Source organism: Sinohyriopsis cumingii, chromosome 4, assembly GCF_028554795.1.
Source record: "Sinohyriopsis cumingii isolate HCF-2022 chromosome 4, ASM2855479v2, whole genome shotgun sequence".
Taxonomy (NCBI): Eukaryota; Metazoa; Mollusca; class Bivalvia; order Unionida; family Unionidae; genus Sinohyriopsis; species Sinohyriopsis cumingii.
Genome location: NC_142964.1, coordinates 139,190,019 through 139,214,882, shown reverse-complemented (window position 1 = coordinate 139,214,882; position 24,864 = coordinate 139,190,019). Strand labels below are relative to the sequence as shown.

The window sequence follows — 24,864 nt, the reverse complement described above, 5'->3', positions numbered from 1 at the left end:
GCTGTAAGAATGGAACTTGAATATTCTGACAAACAAATAAGATTTTAAAAGATAAAAGCACAAAATAAATCATAATGAAAAAGTATATTTCAAAATATACTATACAAAGTAAAAATCAGGAGAGTTAGAATCTCTTAAAAATATCAATAAAAAATATCTTTAGACTAATCATTAAAAAACACTTAACTTTTATTAGAAGAAAAGGGTGTAAAACTTAATTCTATAGATGAAGCAATAGCTATGACAATATCAACATTTATTCTTACAATTCCAAATTTGGTAAAATTTAACTGGTGGTGTCCAACAACATCTACTCCTACTGCATATATTTCATCAAAGCGAATCATTCAGTGACAAATTGAAAAGGGCTTGGAAAATATATCCCAGTACCTGTTTGGTTTGGATCATCATTGTCTTGTGTTGTTTGTGCTATGATAAATTGGATACCTAATAGATACAGAGGCACCACCATCCTATCGTCACCATAATTCTTACCTAAAGATTTTGTACTCACCCTGTCATCGTTTTCTCTGATTCAAATTCGTGTCACATTGTTGCGGGTTATTACTTCATTGTGCATATTATGGCTCAATCTCAGCTTCAAAGAATAACTGGATGTATATGAACCAATGCTGCCAGCCGTTGTCACTCAATAAAATGAGAGGCCGTCACCACCAAGGGCATGGCCGATCTCACTTGTGTCTCATCTTTGATGACCTCAAATTACAAAACTTGCGTACCATTAGCCTTTCAACAGTATCTGATACTGTCAAAATAAATTGTAAATAGATGCTCTATTTTGACACTGTGCACCTAACAGGCAGATTAAATCTAATGCTTTGATTTAATATTAAAACAATTGACATCTTTCAGACCATTGCTATTTTGAAGAAAGAGGTATTTCCAGTCGGTTGGTTGGTCTTTGTCTGCCATCAAATTTATATAAAAGCTGACAACATCAACCTTCCATTGTATTGAACAGTACTAGCCCCATCATTATGTGTACGATTAGGATGATTTAACACATAATTAGATGTAGGCACTCCCAACCTTTTATGTACGGTTTTATGTTCTGGCTATTATTTATCAAGTCTTTTGCCTTGATATATTTCCAGTAATTATGTAGTGAAATTCCAAAATTGTTTCATAACATTGCTACTGTTATTTCATTTTAAGGCACTGTCATTGGGTAAATGTAATTTGCCTTTAGTCAGCAGTTTTCACACCTTGAAATAAAAATGAATTTTGTGTAGTGATTTGACTAACTCTGGGTATGTTTTGTCTAATAGATGCATTAAACAAATCCCACAACCAGCTGTTGTCATCCACAGGTTTTAATTTACGGGATTCTGCCAAAGTTTAATGTCATATTGTGATCTGTATCCTTTTATAAAATAATTACTGTCAAATTGTATAGTCTAGTTATTAAATATGTTGAGTAGACTGCGTGTAAAACCTTGAGTTTCAATACAGTGAATTCGAATCCCATTAATGTTGCTCACCAATTGTTTGGATTTGACTATAATATTGTGTTGAACAATGCTGAACCAGAGATAAATTTCGCTTTTCGTGTGCATACAAATAGAACCTGATTTTTCGCATTCACGCCCAATTTTCTTTTGACTTTTCTCTCTGATCTGTGTATTTCCTCTAGTGTAATGGCAGAATAATCTTCATTCTAGCACAATCTTTGCATCTCTGTTATTTTGTATTTCGTTTTTTTTTCCATTTCTTCTACAATATTTGCTTTATCATTTTTGTAACATTTTATAGCTGGTGGGACCACAAAGCATATGAATTCCAGCATTACGCAGGCACTAACAACTCAGAAGAGTTTTTCAGGTACATGAAATATGTATATGGACCGTCGAAAGTCTGCAGCACCACGCTAATCTCTTCTGACGGGACAAGGACAAAAGATAGTAACACCAAAATGTGGAAGGAACACTTCTCCAACCTACTGCATATGCCCTCCACCGTAGACTGCAGCGTTAGACGCAATTGTCCCGAAGCCAACTATCTCGGACCTGGACTTGCCCCCTACCACGGAGAAAGTCGAGCGAGTCATCAAAATGATCAGCTCTGGCAATGTACCAGGCGCGGATAGAATTCTTGTTGAATACTTCAAAGCAGCTGGCCCTAAGGTACTTGAGGCACTTCACAGCATTTTGATCAGCATTTTGGAGGAGGAGTTCATGCCACCGGAGGTCAAAGACGCAATGATTGTCACCTTATACAAAAACAAATGGAACAATGCTGACTGCGGAAGCTATCGAGACATATCACTGCTGTCGATTGCAGGCAAGATTGTGGCTCGCGACCTTCTCAACCGTCTGGTCGGTAATGTCTCGGAAGCCTTACTACCGGAGGCCCAATGTGGCTTCAGGCCAGATCGGAGCAGGATCGAAATGATCTTCACAATGAGACAGATACAGAAAAAGTGCATTTAACAAATCATGAACTTCTGCGGTGTCTTCATAGTCCTCACAAAAGCCCTCGATATGTTCAACAGAGATGCACTATGGGTCATCTTACCACGAATAGGTTGCCCTAGGAAATTCATTAAGATGACCCGACTTTTCCACGACAGCATGACTGGACTCGTTCTCTACAACGGAGATGACTCCGAGCCATTCAACGTTTCTAACAGCGTGAAGCAGGGTTGAGTTCTAGCCCCAGTATTAGTCAACCTATTCTTCACATCTGTCCTGAACCATGCTACACGTGATCCCCAGAAAGGAGTGTACATAAAGCACAGACTGGATGGCTCTCTCTTCACCTTTGCCGACTGAATGCCCGGTCCAAATCAATGGATAAAAGTATTCTTGAAGCACCTTTCACGGATGACTGTGCTGTCATGGCACACACGGAAGCAGATCTCCAGATCATCCTTACTCGCTTCGCGGAAGCCTCAAGACTCTTCGGACTCACTATCAGTCTTAACAAGACAGAGATGCTTCAATAACCTGTCGCAGGCACCATAGCTCGCCTCCCAACTGTGTCTGTAGAAAACACCCAACTGAAAGCTGTCGATCACTTCAAGTACCTTGGAAGCATCATATCTTCCGACAGATCGCTAGACAAAGAGATAACAGAACGCATCAGCAGCGTCAATCAATCATTAGGACGTCTCCGCTTTCGAGTGTTAAATCACAGGAATATCAAACTGTCCACCAGTTAAAAGTATATAAAGCAGTTGTGCTAACAAACCTCCTATATGGAAGTAACACCTGGACAACGTACAAAAAGCAAATCAGGCAACTTAAGCGCTTCCACACGAGAGCCCTGCGCTGGATTATGGGCGTCAGATGGCAGGACAGAGTGACGAACCTATAAGTCCTGGGCAGAGCAAGCTTAACTAGTATCGAAGCGATGGTCATAATAGCCCAACTCCGGTGGATGGGTCATGTCATCCGTACGGAGATTTGGTATGGAACTCTATCTATTAGACACAAAAGAATTGGTCGTCCGAAGAAAACATTCAAAGACTCCATCAAGGACAGCCTGAGATGCTGCTTGATATCTGTGACAAACCTTGAGTCCTGCACGAAGGAGAGACCTGGCTGGCGTGCAGCTGTTAGTAATGGGTGCAAAACCTTTGAGGATGTCCGCAGAACGAAGTCGCCGACACCAGGGAACGCAGGAAGGCCTCAACGTCAAGAACGGTTCCCTCCAGTGTATACACTTCTCCAGGACATGCGCATCTCGTATCGGACTCATCAGTCACATAAAGACCCATCATCGAAGAGCAGAGCAGGATTGACTTCATCGAGCTTGATGGTCAACCAACGAACGATCTTAGATCAGCTTGTAGTCTTGTGGATGTTTTCGAAATGTAGTTAGAATCGAGTTCATATTTTTGTTTGTTGTGTCTTTCATTTCTTATCGCATTTTTCATCTTTACCAATTGTTTATTTAACAGCGTTCTTTTTCAATGGGCTTTCTCTAATTTTTCTTCTTGGTACGTTCAATTCGCATCTCGTGCATATTTTAATGTCTTCGATTTCTAATGCGATGTTTTATCCCCATATTTCTCACATTTTAGAAACTGGTTACCATTCCAAAGTTGTAATGTTCCCTTTCTGTGTATTGTACCTGGTTAATTTATTCTAACACAGAAGGTTTTCTGCTAGCTTCCAACTGTAGACGATTCATCATATCCTTTCCAATTAAACAAGTACACATATTGTTCCTTTGATTTGTATGGTTTTGAAATCTTATCCACCTTTTATACGTATAAAGAGATAATGCTTGTTCTTAAAACATACGAACAGTACCATATCTCTTGTAAGCTACCGAATCGCCTAAACTTCATTCCTTGATTTTCAATATTTCCTCGCTAATTTGAAATTACAACTATTTCCCATATTTTATATTTAGGAGTTCCAAATGTACTTTTGATTTATTTTCATGTATATGTATGTGCGATAGAGTTACTGTATCCGGTCAAATCATTTTCTGGCTGCATCTTGAGTAAAACATTCATTAAATGAACAGAACAGCTTCATAACAATCACAGTAAACGTGACTATTTCTTATCCATTATGTTGACAGATTTTCATAGTACATGTTTGCCATATGCACAGCCTAATGTATATAAGTAACTTAACCTCTGATATGGAAACAATCCTCAATACTTCATGTGGATTCAACATGCTGTTGAAATATGTTTTATGCACATGTAAACTACATGAATGAGTATTTGCTTAATTTAAATTAGATTGGAATTTAATTGCATAGCTAGTTGATATCATAATAACAAATGGTACAGTAAGACTGAATTCATTATCACACACGTATGTATGTATGTATGTATGTATGTATGTATGTGTGTGTGTGTCTGTGTGTGGATGGATGGATGGATGAATGCGTGTATTGTAAATAAATGTCACTTTACAACTGGTAGGCTTGTTTATCCCTACACTGATTTAAATTCCACTGGGACTATTCTTGTGACCTTTTCCTTTTGTCAAAAAAATCTTTTTATTTCTTAAACGCATTTTCCTCATCAAACTGTAGGCCTGCTTTCCCTCATTTGATCGCTTCTGTGAAAGTACCGTATATGGTCATCTCTCTCTCTCTCTCTCTCTCTCTCTCGCGTGTTTGAGAAGACATATATCGCTGTTTGAATGTTTTTGCATCCATCGTCCTACGTTTAGTGATTAGCATATACATTTCTGTAAATAAATCGTTTTCTTGCTTGTTTGTGTAACGTATATTATACTGATGAGTTAATCATTATTCCAGTTCAGATGGATTTTATTTTCAAATATCTTGGCCCCATTTAATTTATTGTCACAACTGACTATCATTTTGTAAGTGTCTGTACTTTCATGATGGTAGTAGAGATGTTTTGTTAAAAAGTTGTAGTTTGACCATGAAAAAATTATGTTGAGTGTTTTAGACAGTTTTGTTTGGGGTACAAGGATGTTTAAGCGGTTTATATCCTGATTCTTTCGCAGCTCTCAATTATCTACTACTTAGTGTTCTGATCGTTCGACACGTGGAAATCGTAAAATAGTTTGGGTTTTTAAAAAAATTGTTCATCCAGTATAAGGAAGAACTTAATACTGAATAGAAATTGCCACGGATGTGCTAATATTTTATTTTCAATCATGCATCATTTGGTAGATGATATATGAAAATAGGAATTTGAAGAATTTAAAAGTAGTATGTTGATTTTTCCTTACAGACAGACCAGCTGTAATCCAGTAAGATAACCAAGGGAAGTGGGCAATACCGCACAACCGCCACCACCCTCCGTGTCCCAATAGCACATCTGACATAAATAATAATTCATTTTCAGTTGTGCAAATAGTAAACATTTATTGATAAAATTCATGAAAATACACACATACGAGGATGTATGTGACTATAAACGTTGCCATTTCAAATTGTAGTATAGGTAAAGGAAAGTATGGGCCGACCGTGTCGTTATAATAAGAGCACAACACGCTTTTTCGTATAATCTGTCAGCACAAAGCTTGAACATTTTCCTGGCGAGATGTTGGCACCGCATTGAGATAACATCAGGAAACGAATTTTGTCTGCGTAATTTTATTATCGGAAAAAGCTTTACTGCGTTCTTGTAATAATGCCCGAGGTGAGCCCAAAACTCTTCTTTACCTATACTACAACTTAGAGATCCCGATATACTTATTTACACAAAAATGATAGCACAAATTTTAGAAAAATATGATGTCAAAAGCACAAGAGTTACCTCCTTTGAATGCATGAAGGTGACAAGAGTTATCTACCTCCCTTGTATGCTCGATGTTTATAGCAACACAACATACGCAAATTTGCCTGGCCACACACTTGGCAACATAAGATAGTGTGGGTTTTTTATATACATCCTGATGACTTAGCTATAGTGATTATTGGATAGGCTGGTATCTCGAAGAGTAGGGCAATTATATCTTGCCAAATGGACTAAGACGTAAGTAGGAGGAGGAGAACCGTTCTAACCTTTGATACAAGCATAACAAAACAATTGTCGGAAGTCGACAGGATTTATATGCTAAAATCCCGCTTTCGAAAGCTGTTAAAACTAGCCACCGGATGCAGTACGACAGCAATTAGGATGTTCCTTAGTTGCTAAGGAACTAAAAGATTATTCAGTGCAAGCACCCGGTACGAGATTGCTTTTTCAAAACAAAGATTGGCGCGCATAGTAATGCTAAATGGAAGAATTATTATATAATAGATTGGAATGCTATTTTGGTCAAATTTGTGAAAGCAAATCAAATGAAACCGAAGTCACCAGAGTGGTAATGGCTCTGCCAACCACAGGAGAAGCCTCTGCATTCTTGGGATTCCTCCATTTTGATTGCTTGAAGACATAGCTAGAAATGAGCTTGGCAAGGGGCACACATGTCATTTTTCCTTGCATATAGGGAACATAATTGAGCCCGTGATCAGAAAGTATATTTGAAATTACAACACGCGAAAAAGTTGTTGGAAACGATATCTGTTTCAGAAGTATCGGTCGTTCCAGATACAGTCAAGACGGTTACAGAGCAGACGAAAATACATTTCTGCTTCTAGAATTAAATTGTCCCTTTGAAAAGGAAGTTTGCAAGCTGCATGATTATTATTTTCCGCAAGTTTATCCGGCTTGGAAATCTCCGTTATAATATCATATAGTTTGCTTACAGACACGAATTTTCGGAAGAGCTTGCTTGATGAACGTGGATTTTATCCAGAGTATAATTTAAAAAAGAGACTACGGTATATATGAGAAGAATCCGATCGCTTTTGACAACAGACATCATAAAGAAGAATCAGCATTGTTTCTGAAGAAATATTTCTAACGTGAATACGACTGTGTGATCACGGGCGTCAAGTATGAGTGTATGACCACAACAAGAAGGTCCATATCTAATCCTAGTTCATCTAGTTGCTTTTTGTAAGTTCTGGCTCATTAAAGACATCCTATGGTCATAAAAATTTGTTGTAAAGTCCATCTTAAACCCTTTCCTTCAGGAAAGAGTGTTCTCTTGTTGGAACCATATCCTCTCTTTCCTAGCGGCCATGCTTAATGACATTAAGAAATACCTTCAGTATTTTATTTTTGTTGGGATCAGGATCAGGATGTGATGGATCTAATAATAGCTTTGGAGAATACTCCTCGTCTAAACTACTTTTTATTATTTTATACAGATGAGGCACGATTCTTTTTATGGTGTCGCTGGCGGTATCCTAAGCTGTTTGAAATGATTATTTTCTTTGCTCTCTCGCCTGCAGCATATTTATGTTCGAATGTATATGGCTACTGATAAACGAGTTATTCCATTGCAGAAGAAAGTATGTTTTCCTTTTTTTTTTTTTCTACGTACTTGATAACATGATGGTACGCCTCTACTATCATTTCGAGATTCTCTGGTATGGGATATTGTGCTTGTTCTGTAACTGCAGTAGTGAATATTCAATATCTGAATAATGACCTGGCAACTTGTCTTTCAACATATTGTAATAAACCTGCATAGTCTGCGTCTCACGTAGTCTCAGTAATCAGATTCTGATGCTTCAGGAGTGCCAGGAAAGTTTCCTGGTGATATCGCTGCTTTAGCAGATGTTCTGATCATACCGACTCTAACATCAACCTTTGTTTAATGAAATCGGTAGCATTGTATTTGTAATTGTGGTTGTAGTTTGTTCTTATGTAATTATTTTCGATCGCTTTCAGCAAAAAAGATGACAACTCAGCAGCTACGTTGTCGATGATGAGCTTGAAAAGGTAAAGATTATTACATTTTTCTTAATAAAATCTTTATTGGTGTCATATCAAATGTACGATAATAAATATGACCGGATATTTCATCACCAGGATCGCCTGTACCGCCAAAGCGCCTGTTTGGTATACATTTTTTTCACTGCCAAATGTTGCAAACTCTAATTTGTCCTCTACTAATACAATTCCAACGTGCTTGAGTGCTGCGGCAAGAACATTGATGTCGCATTTGTCATATCCTTAACATTTTTATTTTTTATTTTTTTGTATATTAAGCTTCTGCAGTCTTAATTGCAGATTATGGAATTTCGTCTTCTTATTGCTTGCTCTGCTTCATGCTTCACGATTTCTCTTTGAGGATCCTCATCTACAGGAGATTCTGGTTCCTCATATTTTTCTTCAGATAAATACATCACCTTGAGTATATTTTCTACGTCATCATAGTCTAATGAAAGTTCTCTGTAAAATCTTCTCTGCTGACTCTTTCTTGCAGTCTTTCTTATTTTTAGATTTCATCGTCTAACTTGCGTGTCCTCGCTTTAGTTCTTTTTTTCTTTGCTCATATTTGTGTGTTTAATATCAAGATACTGTTTTCTTGCCTGGTCTGTGTTATCCGTTTACAAGTCTACATTTTTATTAATCCGCTCTTCACCTCTACACATGTTGTGCTAACCTCTAATGAAGGCGCATAAACACTACTCGAAATTCTGAATTCTTCTTGCGGCTTTATAGTTACTGGACTATTTACATGCACAGATGATTTCTGTTAATAAATTTGCCTTCTTTGTGATCTAAAGGTAAAACGTAGTTAATCACCTTCAGACAAATATGATGTCATCCCCATATACATGATGTTCGCAGCTGGATTATCCGCTAATATGTAATCTGCCCTTGACAAACTTTTAATATGCATTTTAGACGTGAAAATACAAAGTGAAAATGTAAGAGGAACTTACGGTAATCCGAATTAATAACAAATAATCCTAGAATTACTAGCACAATTATAATGAATATAATTCGGAGTAATCTTTAGTGGTAGCTGAAGGTGTTGATGTGCTGTAGTGGCCTGTATTTTCTAATGTAATAATGCATGATTTACCTGAATTGCAATGATGTGCCAAAAGTCTTTTGTTGAATCACAGTGATATAATTAACGATTTGCTTGTTTGAATTCACTATAATTCCAAGTTATGTCTTTTTCCAAGGATATTATTGATCACTTTGTATTCCCAGCGAAGAAATAACTTGAATTAGGAAATACAAGCCAAATGAAATACTGAACACAACAACTGATACTTCTTCAAGCTCTTACAGCACGAATGAATAATTTCTAGATGATCAAGTTGATATATTTTTAAAATATAAGACACAAAGGAAGAGCCTGAATGTACGACAAGTTCAGTTCCAGAATAATTCAAGCTATAATTAGACAAAGTTTGCTATTGAAATTATAATATAAAATGTAAACATTAGGAAGACCCGGCATTTTATGGGAAATTTCCAATGTTCTGGACTCAGATTGAGATAAACATGTTTACAAAGTCAAAATAAATGATTATGGTCAGGTAGAAAATGAACTTGAATTTTGGACAAGTCAGCTATAAACTACAATTTTACATATATAGCATATAACGAATAAAAAAAGAGCCATCAAACAATACAAATTAAATATACATATGAACAACACGTGCAAATGAATACGTTTCCTTCAATTCACCACGTTCTGAATATGGTCGTGCTAAATAAAATCAGACTATCTGCCTACTATCATCTGACGCTATATTTTGGACGACAGCGTTAATATGCGAGCTCATCGCCACAACAGAAATAATGCTGAGGATATCTCAGCGCCAGATGCTTTTGAGGAGCTGTACCTGAATGAAAAAATAAAAAAACCAACACCTGAATTACTCACAAAGACTATTTTGCGAACATTCTAATGCCACATATGTGCAATTAAAATTGTACCACTCGTTGTTGATTGGAGTACGGTGCTTTTATCGTGGCTGAGCAGCAGTAGTAAATGGCGTCTGCATTTGTGCCAATAGAGATTCCTGGATTTCCCATAGAAGCAAACGTTTTTTGTTTGCTTGTTTCCAAATTTGTGGCTACTACATGACGTGCTCTAGTGTTTACCTACACTACCTCTTCTGCTTTTATCCCCGATGTGGCTAGCTCGAGATTTTCTAACATGTTATTTGTCATGTCACCATCAAAGTTATCCACAACAAGATTTTCCGGGATGATGCCGCGATGACATTCAGTTACGAACCTATGTGCAAGTATTGTCTTTGGTTTTGTATCCGTAACTGTGACTAATCAAACTCGCAGTACGGTTACACTTGAAACTGCTGTCTTATTTCACCACGCTCACTAGCCTCGTAGTAGTTGTATAATGGTGGGTACTCCAGGCGAGCAGAATTCACCGTGATATCGTCTGTAATTAATGTTAAATCCGGTCGCAGCAAACAAAATAATATGAAATATAGCATAAGACAGCCACACAAAATTCTACTCTGACGTCATAAAACAATACAAAAACCAGCATCCACGAATAGACGACTAATATTTATTTCGTATCCCGTTGCAACAAAATAAGACAGAACGCCGGCTGGTACCTAAAGAATCATCTGCATGAAACAAAGAAGCAAAAGATTCTTCTTCGCCCATATCAATATTCGTTGTGCTTACCGGACGTTCTGTCTTCTTTTATTTTCAAACTTCGTCTCACAAAATATTCATCCGTGTTGGTACTGCTTCGAGGTTTTCTAATCTTTTATCCAATTTGCCGCCATTCACGTGATCAGTTATGATATATTTCGGTACCAGACCATGCCAACACTCAAAATAAAACTATGCGCGCGCACTATTTTTATTTTTTTTTTTTTTGCATCTACCTACATGAGATCAAAATGTAACCATTATTATGTTAGAATTTTATGACGTAAGATTATCGTAAAGTTCTGCTCTCAGTTGCATCACATAGATCAAATACAAGTGTTCTCTGCAAGCCACGATATATAAATAAATAAATAAATAAATAAATAAATCTCTTGCTCTCTAATTCTCTCTTTCTCATTGCACTGTTTATGTAAACACTGATATAGATAAAATAAATGTCAACTGGATATGTTGTATTCTTAAAAATATAATTTATGCGAGCGAGTTAATTCTTGTGTGCAAACAAGTGATGTAACAGTGCACGAAAACAAGGGACGTAATTCTTGTTACCTTAGTGCGCTAGACATCATTCTTGTCTAAAATCATTATGGGTGTTTTGTGTAATCATAGGCCACTGCATTTGTATGGGAAAATATAAATGGTTTTTTTTCTGAACAATACTTCAGGACTTTAGGAGTACAGCATTACTCAAAAACAAAATTCATTGTTTCCAATACAATGTAGTAACCTTTTTATTATATACTCATTTGGTTTTCTATTTAATAATGAATAATATAAAAAAAACAACCTACAAGAAACAAAGTAACTGAATTTATGTTCAATTCCAACGTAAATACACAACTGTAAGCTCAACAATAATGGTAACAGTATTAATGCGCTCATAGCATCGCCAGAGACATTTGTACTTGGTTGAGCGCTCAGTCATTCGTTTAAAAAAATAAATCTCATTTTGGTCTAATGAAAACTAAACTTTAAGTCATAAATGAATGAATGCGCATTGAAGCAACTTTTACAATTGGTCGAACAATTTATGCTTGCTTTCCTTGTTGTGATGGACTGGATTTATTATTTGGGTTAATTCCGTAGGATGTACATGCAACTGGAGACACTAGCCTTGATGCAGCACTCGTAATTTTTGTTCAATCACTGATTAGTCGGAATAATAATATGGGAAAGGTATATGAATTCATTTAATCAAAATTTTCAAACAAACGCACGATTAAATATTGTTTACTAGGAAATATCACATTAATTTCGTTTTCAGTGCACTAAGGAGAATGTGAATTCTGTTTGGAAATGTTATCGAAGATACAGTACAATTTCGCGATGTGGATCAGTTCTTGGAACCCAAGTAATTCTGATAAGCAAAAATAACATAGAAGTACATGTTGAGGAAATTCAGGATGCACAAAGGTAAATATATTTATTGCCATTTATTACAAGTTAAAGGCGACATGTGTTATGCCCTGTCTCTTGCATGCTCTTTGTTTCATGGACTCAAACTAATTACGTAACCTGTCTGACTTCTATCGCTACTTTAAATTCACACATTATGTCAAAACGTAAAACATAGAAAAATGCAAAACAGCTGCGGTGCGACAGTCCATTTAGCAGCGAAAATAATACATTTTCGTCGTCTTGGCTTATTGGCTCTAAGGCTCTTGGTTTTTTTTTACCAAACCCGCGTTCTTCAGTCGCATTTTTTTCCTTTGAATTTAGTATTTGGACTCGCTTGTAAAATGGGACGTATTTAGTCGGGGGGGGGGGGAGGAAACAAGTTCATATTTTCCCATACATGTACAGTAAAAATTGTATTATTTGCTCATTTCGGATTCCTACCTAAGACATAATGATAAAAGAACATGCTACAAAAAACAAAATAATTGAATGTATGCTGTATTTCAAAACAAATACACAACCATAGATTCATCAATACACAATAACTATTTTAATACACACATAGCACCGCCCAGCTAGCTTTGACTTTCTTCGCGCAGTCGACATTAGTTTACAATATTTCTCGTTTTGGTCTCCTTAAAAATGAAATTTATAGTAATTTTTTTGAATGAATGTACAATGAAAATCTTTTCCAGTTAGTCTGGAATGGATGGTTTTGTTGTTTTGTTTTTTATTTATTTTTTTCTCTCGTTCCAACTCAAATGTCCTTTTCTGCTTATGATGAACAGGATTTGTTGGGTTAATTCAGTGCAGTAAGGAGATTATGATTTCACTTGGAAATGTAGTTGAAGTTACAGTACAATTCCAGTGTGTATCAGGTTTTCCATGACATGGGTCATGTCATTCGGATTTGCAGAGCTAACTAAGAAAGTACATTTTGAGGAAATTCATGATGTATAAATGTAAGTGTATTTATTACCATTCTTATCACAAGCTAAAGAACACATGTTTATGCCATGTCACTTGCATGATTGCTGTTGGAGTAACCCCATACATCATACATTGTATGTCTTCTATCGCTAGCCTAACATTGCATTAAAATAGTTAAACGGAGAAAATTGCAAAGCAGCTATTGTGTGATAGATCATTTGCCATCAGAAAAAAATACTTTTTCGCCGTCTTGGCTTATTGGCTCTGAGGCTCATAGTTTCCTACCAAAACCTTCAGTTTCATTTTTTTCTCGAATTTAGTGTTTTGACTGACTTCTAAAATGGTACGTCTCTGATAGATATGTGATAGTCCCTGGCCTCAGTATGCTCTTCTGTGATGTTTTTTGTAGACCCTAGAGAGCACTGGTCATAGTCTGAACCTTGTATTTGCGAAAATTTACGAATATTTCTCCAAAAAAATACTGTTTAAATTATCAGAATGGTATTTTCAATTACTGCGTCTCTCTGGTTTGTTGTTGACATTGCCAATATCACGTTCATTCGTTTGCTTTTTGAGAGTTTCATTCATGACTCAGTGAACTCGATCACTTCGTTAACTTTATCATCTCTTCTTTCAAATGGACAAGACAGTTTATTAAGTTCATCCTGAAAAAAAAATCTAATAAACCAAAAGCTAAATTGTATACTTGCTGAGAGTGCATTGTTTGTTTCAGAGTAGTTCCTAACACACTTTGGTATTCATACACACGCGTGGTGTGTAGTATGAAAAAACATGGAAAAATACTTCACGATTCTGACAATGTAAAGTTAACGAGAAAAAAATGAACATATAATAAATAAGAATATATGCCGCTCTAAATAGTAGCACTATATAAGTAGAGGTGATTACAGAACTCACCCCAAAATTACAGCAAAGCTTTCTCTATAACAATTTTGTGCAGACAAAATTCGTTTCCATATGTGAGCTCATGACGGCACCAGCATATTTTGAGGGAAATGATGATGGCCTGCGCTTTCAGATAATACGAAAACAGAGTTCCCTGCTCTTGTAATAACGACAAAATGTGAGCCCATTACCTATACTACTTTAAATGACTTTTAACGTTTGAGATGTTTGCACCGAACTTTCAGTATCAAAATGTAAAATCACATTAACATTTTTCAATTGTGTAATTAATATTTTTAAGAATCTGCATAAAATTCGTGAAGTAGTACACGGCGGAATGACTAGATTTAAACATTAAACTATATAATAGATATGTTTAGAGCCTAACTTTCTTCGTTAACACTTACAATTAAATTTCTCCAGGAGTCCTCGCAAATGATTAAGTGTGTCCTCTATAGCTTTCATTGCCTTCAGTCCCTTTTGTTAAGGTCTGTAGACATATTTTAATTGATTTTTACTTCTAATTTCAATCAATATTATCAAAATTGAATGGAGTCATCGTTAAATTTATTCATTTAATCCCTTATCTTGAATCATTATGAAAAACAGTTAAAACTTAATGACGTCATGACACAGTTCATTATCTTAGATTTGCATGCTCCACTTCTTTGAGACGTTTCTTGTCAGGAAAAGCTATTTTGCGATTTCAATACCTAATAATCTCGGATCACAAAAATGAACTTACGTCGGACTGTCTAAAAAAAATAGGAAACAGTATGTGAACATTCGCTTATCAATTCGTTCGATTTATCTCAAGCATAAGATGCGAGTTATCGATGTATTGTGTTGGAATGGAAATAAAACAGCAAACAGAGACACGTATAGCGACACTATACTACTTGATACAGACAGCATTTGTTCATCAGTATGATTTCCATCTGAGTAAACGTTGAATTTAAAGAACACATCTTGTCAAGATTAAATATCGATTTTCTTCTAAAAAAAGGGGCTTACTCTCATAAAAAGGTGTTAGGGCATTCTAAAATGTACTATTCTAATATTTGATTTCTTAATTCTGAATGTTTTCTGAATAATTTTCATTATTCTAATACATGTCACGTGCAAAAGCATGCATCTACAGCAGTAGTACTAGTACTGTTGACAACGCTATCTATAAACATGGTGGATTTTTTTAAACCAAAATTTACTGCGCAGCTCGAAATGACATGTTCATGTCCAGTCATTCAAATTATTGCAAGCTCAGTTACGAATTACTGGAAAAAAAGAAAAAATAAGTATTTAACTTTCTCGAACTATTTTTTAACAAAATGAGTTTCTTTAATTGTGGATTAGCATTCAGAGCTGTGATTTATTCAATAATTATTGTCATTTTTACATTTTGTCACGCTATTTAATACATGATTTAGTACTAAATCCCTCTTTCTCGTGTGCAGAACAATATCATTCAGGTTGGGCTATAGTGGCTAACCGCCTAGTTACGAAGAGTGGACCTTGATAACCCAGGTATGAGGCCATCTATTCTTTATGCACCATTAGGTCTGTTGCCGTAAGAGAGATGACCCATTTCAGCGTCTTTCTCCTTAGTGTTTGTTCTGATTTGCTTTAAAATGATTCAGTTGTGTGATTCTAAGAAGGTTGCTATTTGCACTAATCAAAGAACGTGACAAAAGTTCGGATACCTTACCCTATGGTCGCTAAGTATGAATACCAAGTTACTATCGGATCATTGATAACGATAGGTAATTGCTATACACCCTCGCACATCCACCCTTTTGGTACAGACACGAAGCCATTTTACCAAAATGGACATGCCCAGCGACAGATCACCATCACAACAATCTTTTCAGAATGAATAGCCTAGTGATAAGAAACTTAAGACCCCGGGTATAAAAGGCCCTAACGCTAGTTTGTCTGTCGCCCTGCACGAGCCATTTTGTTTTTATATCAAATTTTACTTCAGTCTCTAAAATGAACAAGCTTGTGATTTTATCGCTGCTTTGTGGCCTAGGATTTGCTAATCTTATAAAACGTAAGTAGTTATTATTTATATGAGTCCTGCTTTATGGTCTAGGATTCGGTAATCTTATAAAACGTAAGTAGTTATTGTTTATAGCAGTCCTACTTTTTCCTCATATTAAATTCGTTTTTCCTTTCGAAACACAATTGGCATTTTGTGGCGAAATATGATTTTATATATTACATATTGAAAACATTATAAAGTATGGTATTGTAAGCGTCTCAAAGCCGTAGATTACACATATCCACATGTTGTCCGAAATTTTTTAAAAAATATAGACTCTTAGGATGTATTCGTGTTGTTTAAAGATTCTATTTGGTTTTAGTTTGCTTACAATCTGATACAGAAAATCTTAAAGTTTAAGAGTGGGTTGTTTCCTCATATACGTATTAGTAAATGTTGTTTATTGTTTCTTATGAAAACTAGCTCTGATTAACAAGCAATCGTTGAGATCGAGCTGTTAAGTTCGAAATGTATTTCCAATGCATGCCCAAGTGTACTGACCATGGAAGCCAAGGCGAAATATTTGTTTATATGTTTATTTATTTGTTGTTTTTTTTTTGTGTGTGTGTGTTTTGATGGACGTATATCAAGTTTGATATAAAGTCGGTTGGGGACAGGATAAAGGCAAACAAAGTATGTTTCCCATGTCTGCAACAAAGTGCGAAGGCGCCACTTTTAAATCTGTTTGGATTGAAATACCTTATGCATAAAGTCTCAGTTAGTTTGGAAAAAGGTAATGTGATGTTCATTCATCCTACCATTGCTAAGCATGAACTTTGATCAAAGACTGAAATAAGTCTTGATTCCCCTCATTATGTAACCTTTTAATTTTTGGTTTTCGCTCCTCAACTTCATGTGTCTTTATCCAGTGCTCCCTAGATCTACTTCGTTTTGGAGCTTTCACTGGTTTAAAATGATATTCCTTTCTATATGTTCATTAGTAATCGAAGCAAGAATAGTGGATAGGAAAAGAAAACAGTCTTGTCTTGCAACTTGACTTGCCAGAGATTCCATCTGGGCTTGAAATAATTTTGATATCGTTAAAAGATGTCAAGATCCAATTATTTTGCACTTTTAAAACTTGGATCACATTGTTAGAATTTTTGACAGCAGGAGGGGGAGGTGTCATCGTCATAGGGTTATCGGTCACCTTCCACTTTTAGGAGAGCAATGTATTTCTAGAGGTTCATGTCAGTAAGCTCCTAAATGGGACTCGTCATGATCCTCAAACGGAACTCGTTCGTTACATTTGTCTCCCGTAAGATGGCGTGAGAGTATTATGGGATTTCTAGTCTGGATCACTGTTTCATAAGAAATTGCTTAAGGGCAAAAAAAATTTATACAGAAAACCAATACGATACGTACGCGATATGGAGAGTTCGAGAGTATCATGCATTCTGTGATTTATTTTCAGTTGTTTTTCTTCTTGGGGAGGGGGTGCGAGAAATATATGTACTCACTCGTGATAATCCTCAGACTTATTTTTATATACTCTTTTTCAGGCGAGGCACAGTCATGCCTAGGTGAGTAAAAAAATTAACTTATTTTTACAATTTGGTTAATTTAATATAGATTTCACTATATATCCAACATATCCATAATTGAGCTAAAATTTGACAATTATTGTGTGACTTGCAGCCTGAGAGAATCACAGAGTATCAGCGTTGTTAAACTGAGATTCATGATAATTGTATGAAATGGCCGAAATGAACACATACATATGTAAATCTCTTCCCACGAGTATGTAATCAATGATTGTATATGTGTATACAGCCTTAAGATTTACAACAAACACAAGAGAAGTTTAATATTCGACATAACCAGACAAAACAAATGTCATCAAAAGTTCTTGATTTGCCTTTGCTTAATAGCTCTGAAAACAAATATGAAAGAATCCTCGTTCGTTTTGTAGCTGATAAAAGGTCAATAAATCTCGCTTGGCACATTGGGTATTTTCCAATAAGATATATTTCGTTTGAGTCATTAATGTGAGAACGTGCTAAGTCAAAAGCGTATTCATCTAATACAGCTAACTACTGATTTATTATCCTAGATAACATATTATCAAAGTGTGTAAACACACTTAGAAGCTTTGTTGCTATAATATCAATTTGTATTCGATTGCTGTAACGCCCGGGAGGTGACATGCATTCTTTTGACTCCGCGAAACCCTTCAATGACGGGTTTGATTAGTTCGTAAGGAAAATCTGGTACCAAGTGTACTGATTCACCAGCTGCTTGTGATTTGTCATATTAACATCGTATGAATATGCTCAAACTTTGATTGTATACATAACTGAAAACGATTTTTTAAAATTATCTATAAACTCTTACACGGCCACAAAGCCCCAAGTGTTGAATGAAATATTACATTGCAACATGCCGTGTGTGTGTCTGTGTGTGTGTGTGTGAGAGAGAGAGAGAGAGAGAGAGAGAGAGAGAAAGAGAGAGAGTAAATCTGACGTTTCCAAACATTATTCAACACGGAAGAGACAGTCAGACAGAGATTATCACCATCATCATCATGGTGGTAATCTACTTTAAGAACCGTTTCGCACATTTTTCAATGAGATAATTAATTTTCCACGGAAGAAAACAACACTAAGTGTTCCAAACATTTGAAATTAAACTTAACAGCACGGCCTTTACGTATTTTCTGTTGGTTTTTCATCGCAGATGCATTCCAGAATGTCCCGAACCCATGTACAAACAATGCGGAACAAAAGGTCTACTTCCCTCATCCTACGGACGCCAGCAAGTTCATCCAGTGTGACAAATTCGGTAGAATGTACATAATCCAGTGTCCGCTTAACCTATTGTATAACCCCGCCACGGCCGTCTGCCAGACTCAGGCACCAATTGTTACCACACATGCGCCCTCTGTCGTCAATCCTGTGAACCCAGCCAATCCTTGCACTCCTGAAAATCTGGTTGCTGGTAACATTTACTTCGCTGTGACGGGTAAATTCAAGCTTGTCCCTGTTTCTTTATGTTTCATCTCCGATACTCGTTCCTCATTTTTCATGTTGTTGTTGTTAATTGGTTTAACGCCATTTTTCAGCACAAGATAGGCTATACGTGGCGGCCAGTATTAATGGTGGAGGAAGAACCCGGGAAAACCCCGGAAAGAACCACCGACCCACTCCATTTTGTTAGTGACAACTGTATTGCTGAATATATGCCTATATGTCATGCCGACATCTGGTTTTATTCAAGTAAACTTCAGCTTGATGTAGTGACATGCAATATAGCTAAATGAGCAGAAGAAATATTTTAACTAAAATTGTTATTCTATATTGGAAATATGTTTGGAAAACAAGGATATAGGAATTATATTTTGAAGCTATCAGACATATTGGGACTAAGTAGCAACATACTGTTTGGAGATTTGTTTGTTTTAAGAAGTTTTAAATTAAAAACTATATGTGCAATTGTTTTGCATTTCTTTGAAGACTGGTCGTAGGGTAACCATACTAATGTTGAGATGCACAGCCTTAAACGTACGCTTTAAGAGTAACCACAATCTAAATATGAAGTAATTTTACCGCAGGAGTTGAAATGGTTACTTGAATTGACTACGGAAGGTGTTGACAATAATTTTATTTTAGGGAATAGCTATTTGCCGTCGATTTAAGAAGACACCATAGAGCATTAAACGGTCATTGCCCCTTGTTGTTTCTCTTGGATGAGTTATAAAATAACGGTGTCAAATGCCTGACTGAATATAATCCAGTTTTTTCACCAATGTCATACCTGGCATTGACCAATTAGAAGTCTATATCTGATCATCAGAAGATGTGATTGACCCTGTAGTTGTTCCTTTGAAGTTATTCAAAATAAAGAAGTAGAAAAACCATTCTGAAAAATCGTTTCTCTTTGGTTTAAAAAAAATAATTAACTTGAAAGTAACAATGACATTTATTGTTACGATTTTCTGAGATTTATTTATTTCCTTAGTAACTGATATTTATAATTTTGCACATTAATGTAGATAAAGTGCTAATAGGCCAAATGTTTTCACCTGTTTTTATGCATTTGCAAGGAATTCAGTTTCATATAAACTGTTGCTTGTATGGTCGTAAGACTTCTTATGTATGCTTTCACTTTTATGACTTATGTTGGCACTCGAAGAAGAGAAATTGTGATTGAAATGATTGACTTTTCTTTGGAAAGTTGCAATGCTAATTTATTTTGTTTTGTTGTTAATTGTGTGTGCAGGAGTCACACTATATCATTCTGAAAAATTTCCTTTTCCTACAAACTTGTATATATTATTAACCGCTCTCGAAGAGAAAACTATTTTGTTTTGGATTCATTGCATGGGAAACGCCACATCAATATTTCATACAATGGCATTTGCTTGTTTTATTGGAAGTTTTCTAAAGTTCTAATGTTATTATTGTACAGATAATTTCTTATCCTTTTTTAGGAGATGAAACTCGATTTATCGAATGCGATCTGCTCGGCCATGCCAACGTCTTGATGTGTCCTTCCGGTCTGGTCTGGAATGAGAACCGTCTGTCATGCGTCTACAAATTCGGCACTTCTGGCACAGGTTACGTTTTGGGAATTTCTTTGCTGAATGAAGCAAAGTCTTAGTCATTTTTGAATCGATACTTAAAATTAAAACAGTTTTAAAAAAAAGTGACTTTGTTCTGGGTAAAGTTCAAAACAACAGATTTTTATTTATAAATGTATTGCTCTTTAATCTTTGTTACATTTGTGTTTGAAATAATGTACATCAAGCACCAAGGCTAGTGTTTAATGGAGATAAAGGATAAAGTGATAGTTGTTGAATTGAAACTTTACTGATGAAAAATATACTATTAAGTTTGATAACTTGTTTTCATTTAATTGTTTTCCTGTAGAGACAAAGATGTTCGCCATGTTTCTTTTTAACTTTCAATAACAACATTATGAAAGGAGATAGATTTCATTGTTGGTGTTATCGATCGTTCGAGAATATATATATATATATATATATATATATATATATATATATATATATATATATATATATATATATATATATATTGATTTATCTTTCTTGGATCAGGTACTGGCACCGGGAACATTACCATCAAACCGGGATCATCGACCATTAACGGACTGAAGAACCCTTGCACCCGTGAGACTATTGCTGCTCTTAAACTGTTCTTCCCCCACCCAGATCCCACCAAGTTTATTCAGTGCGACCTGTGGGGTGACGTGTACGTTGTCTCCTGCCCCTCCGGTCTTGTTTGGAATCAATACTCCGAGACTTGCGCGTCTGCGTTCGTCAATGTAGGCAGTCCCGCTGGAAGAAAGTAAACTAAAAGAGCATATCATCTCTGTAAGATTCACTTTGCCCATTAAAAAAAAATTAAACCTAAGCATAGTTTTTGAAATGTTAGTCTCACATTTTGCATTAAGAATTATTTCAGATGTAGAAATACATGTTTGTTTCAAACTGTAGCCTATGTAATTGCCTGGTGTATCCAGGGTATCATTTTATATTAATTGATATCAAAGTAGTCATCAAAATACATCAACTAGAAACGAAGACATGTATAAGTTTTAAGCTTTGTTTATTAACATTTATTATCAACTCTACAAGGGTCAGCTGAAAGAAAATTATCTGAATTTTTGTACATATTTCTCTTATGCAATTGTTCGCTCCTTACAGGCAATATACTGTACACTGTTTATTCCATGTCGACACTTTTCTGGGCATTGTCGTAGATGCTTACTTTAGATATTTCATGTTTTCCGTTGTTTCATTTATATAAATGATTAAAAGATGTTTTCTTCTTTGAAATGTGTCCTCTTAGTTGATTTCCTCTCAAGCAATACAAACAGTCAAGATCGTATTATATTGGTAACAAATATCACACTTTAACAAAGCGAATTCGTCTGTGCCTCCAGAACAGACTTGACTCTTATTCACATGCAGCAATTTTGGATCTAATGACAAATCGAGCCTGATCAAATAACTCTGCACCGCGTCTTGTATAAATTAAAGGACCAAAATAACCATAAAGAAATAACTCTCTGTACCGCGTCTTGTATAAATTATAGGACCAAAATAACCATGAAGAAATAACTCTCTGTACCGCGTCTTGTATGAATAATAGGACCAAAATAACCATAAAGAAATAACTCTCTGTACCGCGTCTTGTATGAAATATTGGACCAAAATTACCCTAAACAAATAACTCTGTAACACGTCTTGTATGAAATAAATGACCAAAATGACCATAAATAATGAACTCTTTGTACCGCGTCTTGTATGAAATGTATGACCAAAATAACCATAAATAATGAACTCTTTGTTCCGCGTCTTGTATGAAATGTATGACCAAAATAACCATAAATAAAAAATTCTTTGTACCGAATCTTGTATGAAATTTATGACCAAAATAACCATAAACAAATAATTTTCTGTACCGCGTTTTGCATGAAATATATCAGGTACAGCGGTATGTATGACATGTTTCAATGCAACAATTTTAGCTTTAAGCTATGGCATTATAATTAAACGAAGATACTTTTGCTATTCCAAGTGAAATACGCAATACACAAGTGGTCGTTGCCCCAACCCTACCCCGAAAATAAATGTTGGATTTTGGCTCATTTGCTTCCTTTTTGGCAACGTGAGTTACGTTACATCAAAATTATCGCTTAAACATAGTAACAAGGCGAATTACGATATAAAGCTACAAATAATTATACACCCAAATTTAATAACTTTTGGCATATAGTATGTCAGAAATAAATGGGCTTGACATTCATGGGTAAAAATCAAGTTTAGCTGAAAACAAGCAAGGCAAAACTTCAGATCTGCGGCGTGCATTGCTATAACCACCTGTTGCTCTCCATCCCGATCCATTGATGGAAAGAGAGTGGGTGTTAGATTGTCGTTAAGACAACTGTCCAACTATAACTTCTCAAACCATATCACAAGCTCTGATGTGCCTATCTCAGTTGGCGTAGGAGAAGTGTCAAGTACGCACGAACCTACACCCACAAGACGCATGATGTATCTGCAACATAATTTTTACGAATAGCAAACGTAAAGTAAAGAAAAGAAAAGACCATGCGCATGAAAAGTGCTCTTCATATTTAGTATGCTTTGGTGGCAGGCATGATGCTAATTCTCACATGAAAACTTTAATTAATTTTAATTTAACTAACGGTACGTGCTTATGATTTTTCGACAGTTTTGCTCCTAAATACCATAAGATTCCAACTCGCCTGTCAACTGTAATATTGTGCTCATATCGATATACACCTTCAGTTCTAAAACCAATGTCTGAGTTCTCTAACGGTGGAGGGGAGCTGTTTAACAATTGTAGGCCAGGACCACGCATGGACGAGAAGAATCGTAGAGTCACCATATATATTCCTTTCAAAGGGTTAAAAAAAAGCATAATAATAAACTGCTGCCAGAGATGACCAAGTGGCACAATTCTAATTCATAACTTACGGACATTAAACGATATTTGAAACCGAATCTTATGCGCTCTTTGCCCAAGCTTCACCAAAACATTTGGAAAATAACAGAAGAAAAAAAAACTGGAAAACAACGGTTTATCTTAGGGGTAAAAGATTCAACTTGCAATTTAACAACTGTATACAGTTTGACCCTATTAAATCGTATCTATGTCTTTTTGTGTGGTCATTGGCTGTAAGAAAATACAGTCCTTGTGATCGATATTAGACCTACGTGCAGTTTCTGTTCCCAATATCTAAGCCACATAGCTATGGTTGAAGAAACACAAAAGTAATAATTTACTGCCTTTGCCATCCTGATATCGAATCCTGATTCTAGCACATGCAATGATGAATGGTAGGCCTCGAAAGTAGGTGATCTCTAGCTTCTGCATGAGCTGCGGTAGCAAAGTAGTTAGTGACGAACTCGCGACCAGAACGATGCGAGTTGGAATACTATCCAGACTAGGCCGGGACGTTCACCTCGGTTTGTCTATGAAAAAAGAACTTAACTCCAAATGCCTCTACATCATATAATATTTTATGTATTCGTGTGTCTCTAAAAAAACAAAATCCGGATTAAGGTAGACTGTGGACTCAAAAAAGAAAATCCGGACTATGTAGAATGTGTACTCAGCTGGAAGAGGATATATATATATATATATATATATATATATATATATATATATATATATATATATATATATATATATATATATATATAACGTTTGTACAATTATAGCACCATTGGTTCGAGAGTTCAGGAGCAGTGCCCCTTAATTTCTCAGTTTTTCTAACGCATGAGACAAGAGGCGATGAATATCTGACGTATAACTGGCACTTCTGACTTTGCCGTGTTAATAAATCCGCTACATTTTCGGCCGTAAATCATCCGATACATGTTTGTTAAAACCTCTCCTGTGGCCTAGTGGTTAGAGCGTCCGCCTCGGATGCAGGAGGTCGTGGGGTCGATCCCCGGCCGAGTCATACCAAAGACTTACAAAAATGGTACTAATAGCTGCCTCGCTTGGCGCTCAGCATTAAGAGGTTAGTGTTAGGACTGGTAGGCCTGGTGTCAGGATAATGTGACTAGGTGGGACATCATGCTACATGCCTGCGGCATGATGCCCCAGTGATAGACATCACTTTAAACTGCCACACTGCAGACATCGTAGCGATATGACTGAAAAATTGTTAAAGCTAC

The 24,864-nt window shown here is 36.0% G+C and overlaps 1 protein-coding gene across 1 annotated transcript; it reads left to right on the top strand.

Annotated features, from left to right (window-relative positions):
- Positions 1 to 16,065: 16,065 nt before the first annotated feature.
- Positions 16,066 to 21,987, top strand: LOC149802185 (uncharacterized). Its single transcript, XM_089954400.1, has 5 exons — positions 16,066 to 16,199; positions 17,693 to 17,713; positions 18,867 to 19,151; positions 20,620 to 20,745; positions 21,247 to 21,987. Exons 1-5 carry the CDS (start codon positions 16,139 to 16,141, stop codon positions 21,498 to 21,500), a joined length of 747 nt encoding a protein of 248 aa, XP_089810526.1. The 5' UTR covers positions 16,066 to 16,138; the 3' UTR covers positions 21,501 to 21,987.
- The last annotated feature ends 2,877 nt before the right edge of the window (positions 21,988 to 24,864 follow it).

Excerpts from the sequence above, each read along its gene's own strand:
- LOC149802185 (XM_089954400.1), top strand. The coding sequence starts at position 16,139 with ATGAACAAGCTTGTGATTTTATCGCTGCTTTGTGGCCTAGGATTTGCT. Across the intron at positions 16,200-17,692 it reads ATTTGCTAATCTTATAAAAC|GCGAGGCACAGTCATGCCTA; the intron begins GTAAGTAGTTAT and ends ACTCTTTTTCAG. Across the intron at positions 17,714-18,866 it reads CGAGGCACAGTCATGCCTAG|ATGCATTCCAGAATGTCCCG; the intron begins GTGAGTAAAAAA and ends TTTTCATCGCAG.